This window comes from Lipotes vexillifer, unplaced genomic scaffold (assembly GCF_000442215.2).
Source record: "Lipotes vexillifer unplaced genomic scaffold, Lipotes_vexillifer_v1.1 scaffold889, whole genome shotgun sequence".
Classification (NCBI taxonomy): Eukaryota; Metazoa; Chordata; class Mammalia; order Artiodactyla; family Lipotidae; genus Lipotes; species Lipotes vexillifer.
The window spans coordinates 1217747-1225012 of NW_006788335.1; the positions used below are offsets into that span (position 1 = coordinate 1217747).

Sequence of the window (7266 nt, forward strand, 5' to 3'; positions counted from 1 at the left end):
TGGGATCTTCCCGGACCGGGGCACGAACCCGTGTCCCCTGCATCGGCAGGCGGACTCTCAACCGCTGCGCCACCAGGGAAGCCCTTGAGCTGAGTTTTACGTTTTCCATTTGGAAGCTTAAAAGTGGATAAATCTGTCTCTTAAAAAATGTTATTTCTGAATTTATTTATTTATTTTTATCTGCACTGGGTCTTCTCTGCTGTACACAGGCTTTCTCTAGTGGCAGTGAGCGGGGGCTACTCTGTTGTGGTGCACGGGTTTCTCACTGCGGTGGCTTCTGTTGTTGCAGAGCATGGGCTCTAGGTGCACGGGCTTCAGTAGTTGCAGCACGCAGGCTCAGTAGTTGTGGCTTGCGGGCTCTAGAGCGCAGGCTCAGTAGTTGTGGCGCACGGGCTTAGTTGCTCCGTGGCACGTGGCATCTTCCCAGACCCGGGTTTGAACCTGTGTCCCCTGCATTGGCAGGCAGATTCTTAACCACTGTGCCACCAGGGGAATCCCCAAAAATGTTACTTTTAAAATGCTTTGTTGGGGTTCCTGAGAGATGGTTTCCCTGATTTCCCAGTAACTGGACTAAACTAAGAATACTGGTGTCTCTTTTTCTCAGAGGGACACGGAACCCAAATGGCACTGTTTCTTTAGAGGCCCTGAAAGCGGAAAAGCCCAGGGGAGGCAGCTGGGGGGCCTGGGGAGCCCAGCAGAGCCCTTGCCCTCCCCCCACCCTCCTGGGTGAAAGGCACCTGCAGCCAGGCCTGCCTGGGGCCAGCCCAGCTGAACAATGGGGCTTATCAAGGCCTCGCCTGCCTGCCAGGCTGCCCCTTGCCCTTGCTCTTGCCCTTGGCAGCAGTGGTGGCACTCACCCTTCCTGGCTGGAGGAGATCCCCTTGGCCCCGAACGCTGTGCTCGATGTGGACCAGCTTCTGTAGGTTTTCCTGCGGGCGGGAGCAGGGCGAGGGGGAGATGGTCAGGACGCCTCATCTCCTCTGTAAGGAGTGGCATTGTTTCCACTTCAAAGGAGGAAATGCAGCCCAGAAGGGACTCGCTCCCAACCTGACCTCCTGTCGGTGGCAGGACCAGGAGTTGAGCCTGGGTCTGCAGGATGCCACCTGTGTGGACTGCCTACAAGCAGGCTAGTCTCTCTGGGCCTGGGGTCTGACACTGTCATCTTTCTGCAGGCCATGGAGATGGTCACGTGGCCTCGCTGTGCCGTCTGATACCTGTTTGTCTCCCGGCCTCTGCTCCTACTCTAGTCTGTGTCCCCCGTAACGCCTGGAGCATCCAGACCTCAATAACCCAGAGGTGACAGATGTCCAAGGCCGGACTGGCTCTGTGGGCTTGCGCCCTTTGCGGGGGCGGGGGGCGGGCAGGGCCTGAGAGAGAATAACCAAAAAACCGTAGCACCTGTGGAGGAAACGCTCTGTGCTCCCTCAAGAAAAACAAGCGTGCTGGGAGCTCCCTGTCATCCCTCACTGGAAATCCACAATACGTAAGGTGACATGCCCCCAAGCCCATGCACAGCATCCCGTAAAATTAGAAATGACAAGCACCTAACCCATGGGGCACATGCCCCTTAACCTTTTGCAGGGTTGTTTCTAAAGTCAATGAACAAGGTGAAAATTGTGTGTAGAGAAACTGTCTTGAATTTCAGGCCTTGACACTGTCCCCAGTTTAGGGCATAAAATCCTACCCATTAGAAATGTATATAAGTCGTTCCACTTCCGCTTATCATGTAGGCGCTGCAAGGAAACCATGCCCCCAACCTAACAGGGAGAAAAAGCCATATCGTCTGCAAGAGCATAACTCTTCTTATGCCTATGGGAGAGGTGGGGTCCCAAGGCCACTGGGTGAACTGAGTCCCAAAGACGGACCACAGCCCCACCATGGAAACACAAGAGGAACGAGCTATTCTGCCTTTGGCAACACATGGGGAGGAGGGGGTTGGGATAAATAAAGGTGAGAAGAAAGCAGCTAAAATGTTGATAGATTCTTAAAGGTCAGGTGTGGGCTGCTGGGACAGCTCAGAGTAACAGGGAGCCCCAGACACAAGGGGCATCTGCAGTCACTTGCAAGCTCTTTCCCAGGAGTTTCTGCCAGGTACTTACAAGGAAGACTGGGGCCAGAGAGAACCCCCTCTTGGTGGTGAAGGCAAGCAGACTACCACTGGGGGCTGGAGTAAAACCCTGCCCACTTCCACAGGCCCCTCTCTGGTACAAAACCCTTCAGCCACTGGGGGAGGTGGGGCAACCCTCCCACTCCCAGAGCCCAGGCAAAGAGCCGCCCACTGCTTCTCGGGAAAGGGCAGAAGGAAAAGATATCTGATCCAAGAAGAGGTGGGTAACCTCTCAGGCCCAGGACTGTGCACCAGCACAAAGCAGAAACCTGTCAAAGACCCACCACAGACACATAGCAGAGTTTTGCCACCATGCAGAGGAGGGGCAGGAAAGCTGAGAGAGCCTGGCTCACAGGCCCTACTTAAGACCGAGGCTTGTCCAGGAGAGCTGTGGCCTATGAGCCTAGCACGGCGTAACAGGAAACAGTGGTCTACCCCTGAGAAGGGGAAGGGGCAAGAACCAAGAGATCTCCAAAGATGGAGCAGGAACATGAGAAAAACTCTCCAGCACCTCAGGCCCAACAACCAGCATCAGGTAACGGCAGCCCCCTTCTGGAGGAGCGTGAAGTCTGTGGGGCTCTGAAGGCGAGGATGGTGACAACGAAACCTAAACCCAGCTCAACTACTGACTGGATTGATGCAACTCCCACCCTCGACATGAATGGCATGAGTGAAAAAGCAGCATGTCCACTTCTGGAGGTAGCCACTATTTCCCCCAGTCTCTACAGTTCTCCTACACATAATGTCTGGTATTTGATCAAACATTATGGCAAACACAAAAAACAGGAACAAACCCCAACTCATTTTCAAGAGATAAAGCATTCAAGAAAACCAGAATGTGAGGTGACACAGATGTTGGAGCCATCAGACAGGGACATTAGAATAACTATGATTCATGTGTTAAAGGAGCTAGTGGAAAAGGTAGACAGCATGCATGAACAGATGGAAATGTGAAAAATAAGAAATGTGGTATCAGAAATGAAGAATTCCTTGGAGATAGGTAAGTTGAGATTCACCAAACTGAAACACAAAGAGAAAATAGAGTGTGGGGGGTGGGGAGGAAGAACAGGGCATCCAAGAGAATTTTCCAAAATTAATGAACAACAACAAACCACAGGTCCAGGAAGTTTAAGAATCACAACAGGATAAATGCCACACCCCTCCAAAACACACATACTTAGATATCATAGTCAAACTTCTGAAAGTCAAATGTAAAGAGATCTTGAAGGCAGCTAGTAAAAAAGGGACACTTTACATAAAGAGGATAAATATAAACATTGCAGCAGATTTCTTATCAGAAACTAGGCGGGCCATAAGACAGTGGCATGGCATCTTTAAAGTACTGAAAGAAAATACTGGTCAACCCAGATTTCTACACCCAGGAAAAATATTTTTCAAGAAGGAAGGTAAACTGATCAATTAAATAAATGGATGTTGGATGGCAGGAGCCAGGTTTCTCCCTGTTGGAGTGGAAATTTACAGATAAGCCAGGGAAGGAGGCTGGAATGATCCGTTTGGTAAGAATTAGAGTTGAAGACATCAGTAAGAACTCATATCTAACTTAATTATATATAGAAATAGCTATAGATATGAGTATATACACAGGTTGGTATATACACACTTATTACTTTGCTCTACAGCTAAGAGACTCTAGAAGAAATGATACCCCAATAGCGATGAGCAAACCTGGTGCCCACATCTTGGTTTCTAATACCATTAACCAATTAAAGGAACCAAGCCTCCTTGGAGAAATAGCTGATTCTAGGACTGGGGCAGGAAATATACAACAAGAACCTGGAGCATCCTGTAGTGCCAGAAAGTAAGGAAGTGCTCAAAAAATAAATAAACAAAATAAAAATCCCCACCCAAACCCACATCAATGGGGGTATGTGAAAGAGGCACAGGAACCAACTGGCCAGGTTCGCAGTGGCCAAAGATGGAACAAGTTGAGAAATAAAATAAAGTAGATGGGATTAGAACTCAAACATAAAATAAATATACGTGAATTCTTACTGTTATAAATAATTTATTTAGAATTAGTGAATACATTAATAAATGAAAGAGAAGAGACAAATCTCCCTTGCAGAAGAATTCCAAATAATTTAGGTAGATACCCTGCTCTCAAGGAGAGGGAGCATTATTCCTCATTCCTTAAATGTGGGCTGTGCATAGTGACTTTCCTCCAAAGAGTCCGGACAGGGCAGGTGGGGGTGGAACTTTACATGGAGAAATCCGACAAACACAACCTTGGCCAGGTGATCACGGTCAACATCAATAGTCATACAACAGGTTGCCAGTATGTACCCTTCACATGATATGATGAGAGTAGTACTTTCTGTGATCTTCTGCCTAAACTACAAACCTAGTCTAATCATGAGAAAAACATCAGACAAATCCCAACAGAGGGCATCCTACACTATAACTGATTGGTATTCTTCAAAACTGTCAAAGTTATCAAAAACAAAGAAAGCCTGAGAAACTGTCACAGTCAAAGGAGCCTAAGGAAACATGACATCTAAAAGTGATGCGATAAATATCTAAAAATCTTATATGTTCTGGTATAATGTTATAAGTCATAATTCTAGTTATTACTTTAAAATGTATATCTCAGAAACAACTAAATTTCCTTGTCAACTGCATTATTATGAACTTTCATCAAATCTTTAACCGTGGTCATTTTTAAGTCTTTTGCCATTTACAGACAGTTCCGGGTATACTATGATGCTTTTGCAAAAATGTTCCTATAAAAGGGTTTCATCTTCAAGGAATTCATGGAAAAGACTCTGACAAGTACAGGTTTCTGGTAACTGACCATATACTGCTGAACTGAATGAATAAGCATTTTCAGAGCTCTAATGGAAAACTGATGAATTCATCAAAGTGCTAACAAAAGATCAAGAATGAAAAGGAAATTAATTACATGGGACTGAGTGAACTGATGAGGATGATTATAATTTTTGTGACTTTCTGTTTGAATAAAAAAAAAAATCCCACAAGGATTCAGAGGCAAAAAACATACAAATATACAAATCAATTTTCACTGCAAAGTAAAGGAGCTGTTACAGTGGAGGATGACTGGACTGAAAGTCAATATTATGACATAGTGTGAGTGTGTTTCAGGTTCGGTAATTGCAATCATTGTTGCTTTTGTTGTGGCCACCCATTTACAATGCTTGGTGTCAGTTTATTTATCTCTTGTAAAAATAAAATACAGTGTGTGTGTGTGTGTGTGTGTGTGTGTGTGTGTGTGGAAAAAAAACCAAAACAAACAAACAAACAAACAAAAATAAAAGTCATGCGATATCCTGGATGACAACCTGGAGAAAACATTAAGCAAAAATTAAGCAAATCTGAATGGACTATGGTCTTTAGTTAACAATACTACATCAATATCGGTTCTTTACTGTAACAAATGTACCACGCTAATATAAGATGTTCGTAACGGGAAACTGTGGCATGCGTGCGAACCTTCTGTATAATCTTCTCAATGTTTTCTATACATTTAAAACTGTTCCCGAAAAAGCTCTATTCAGAAAGCAGAATGGTGGTAGCCAGGGGCTGGGGAGAGGTGGGGATGGTGGTGTTTCACACTGTGTGTTGGATGGTATGTGGGTCCCATTTTGGATTGGCGGGGTGGTGGGATCTGGCTTTTCCTGGAAACCATACCTCCAGCTATGACCTGTGTGAGGAACTGTGGTAATGGTTTGATGTGAGCATAAACCCCAAACGAACGCTGCCCTCCTCCAAGTAGCCTTCGCTGGTCCTCACAACCAATAAGTACTTTCCAGATTCTACTGAAGGCCATCTAGATTCATGGAAGACTTTGCAAAAAGGGGTTCTGGCACCATCAAACATATTTTAATAGGATCACTCTGGCTGCCAGATGGAGAATGGAATGGCAGAGCTGGGAGGTGATGAGGCCTGAGCTTGAGGGGCACCAGCGGGGAGGGAGAGGCAGAGCCCCAGTCCATCTTTCAGGAACACTCACAGCCACTGAGCTCTGCGTCGGGGTTGGGTTATCTGGACCTGCCTGTCCATGGCTCAGGCAGAGTCCTAGCCCGAGCCTAGCAGGTGTGAGGTGGAGGCCACTAGTCCAGAGCAGGCCTGGTGCAGTGTCCACAGGCAGATGGAGAGACAACAGCCAGCCTGCATCTTGGCGTAGCATCAAGCCTGGCCCTTGGAGAAAGCCAGGAGGGCGTTTGGCCGTGGGCTACTCCAGTTGCTTCTCCAGGCAGGGGCCATGTGCAGGAGCTCACCACAGGAGGGAAGACACAGCCCTTCCTGACCTAGATTTTCCCTTTTGGAAGCAGAGGCATATCCCTCCTAAAGGGAAGTGTAGGCAGCCCAGCCCATCTGCTGCTACGTCACGACAGGGCGCCGACTCCAAAGCACCTCTGTTTTTTGGCTACAGTGAGGGAAATCTCACTGTACGTACAAAATGCCAAAATGCCAAAGAGCAGGGAGCCCACGGACACCGGAGGGGGGGCGCTGATGACAACAGCGCGTCTGACCCCCTGGATTTCGCACCCAGCTGTCTTCAGCCTCCACACTTGCACACGCCTCCACCAGCCACCTTGACTTCTCCCCTCAGACTCTTTTCCGACTGCACCTACGCTGTTCCCATCTTCCAGCCACGCTGGGTGACCCTCCGAACTCTGACATGTCCGGCACTTTCCCATCTCCATGCCTGTGCCCAGGCCAGGCCCTCTTCCTGGACCACCCTTGCTCCCTCTGCCTTCATGGCACACGCACAGTCCTCCCTGTGTGGGCTCCTCCTGTATCATTGCTTCTCAGTGATCTCCCTGCTGGAGAGCTGAATCCCTTCTCTGAACCTTGTAGCACTTTCTCTCTCTCCCTCACAATGTTTATCATGGTTCTTCATGTCCACGTATTTACAGCTCCACTAAGCTGTGATTTCCTCAAGGGCTGGGATTCACGTCTTAGCTCTGCATCTCCAGGCCCCAATACAAGACGTGACATGCAACAGGGGTCCAAGAGACGTTATCTCCTTTCCCCTATTCCTATCTGCTGATGACTGATTATATGGATGCTCTGCACACCTGCCACAGCAAAGCTGAGCAACAGCTCGGCATACATACCACCATCACTCCCACCTCTGCCTGTGGAAGACACCACTAACCGATCACTGAACTCTTTCC

The 7266-nt window shown here is 47.8% G+C and overlaps 1 protein-coding gene across 1 annotated transcript in view; it reads right to left on the reverse strand.

Annotated features, from left to right (window-relative positions):
- Nucleotides 1–7266, reverse strand: part of FGD5 (FYVE, RhoGEF and PH domain containing 5) — a 119125-nt gene that overhangs the window by 19873 nt on the left and 91986 nt on the right. Inside the window, exon 11 of the mRNA XM_007461575.1 lies at nucleotides 858–929. Coding sequence (XP_007461637.1) covers nucleotides 858–929 — 72 coding nt within the window. The remainder of the gene's footprint in view (nucleotides 1–857; nucleotides 930–7266) is intronic.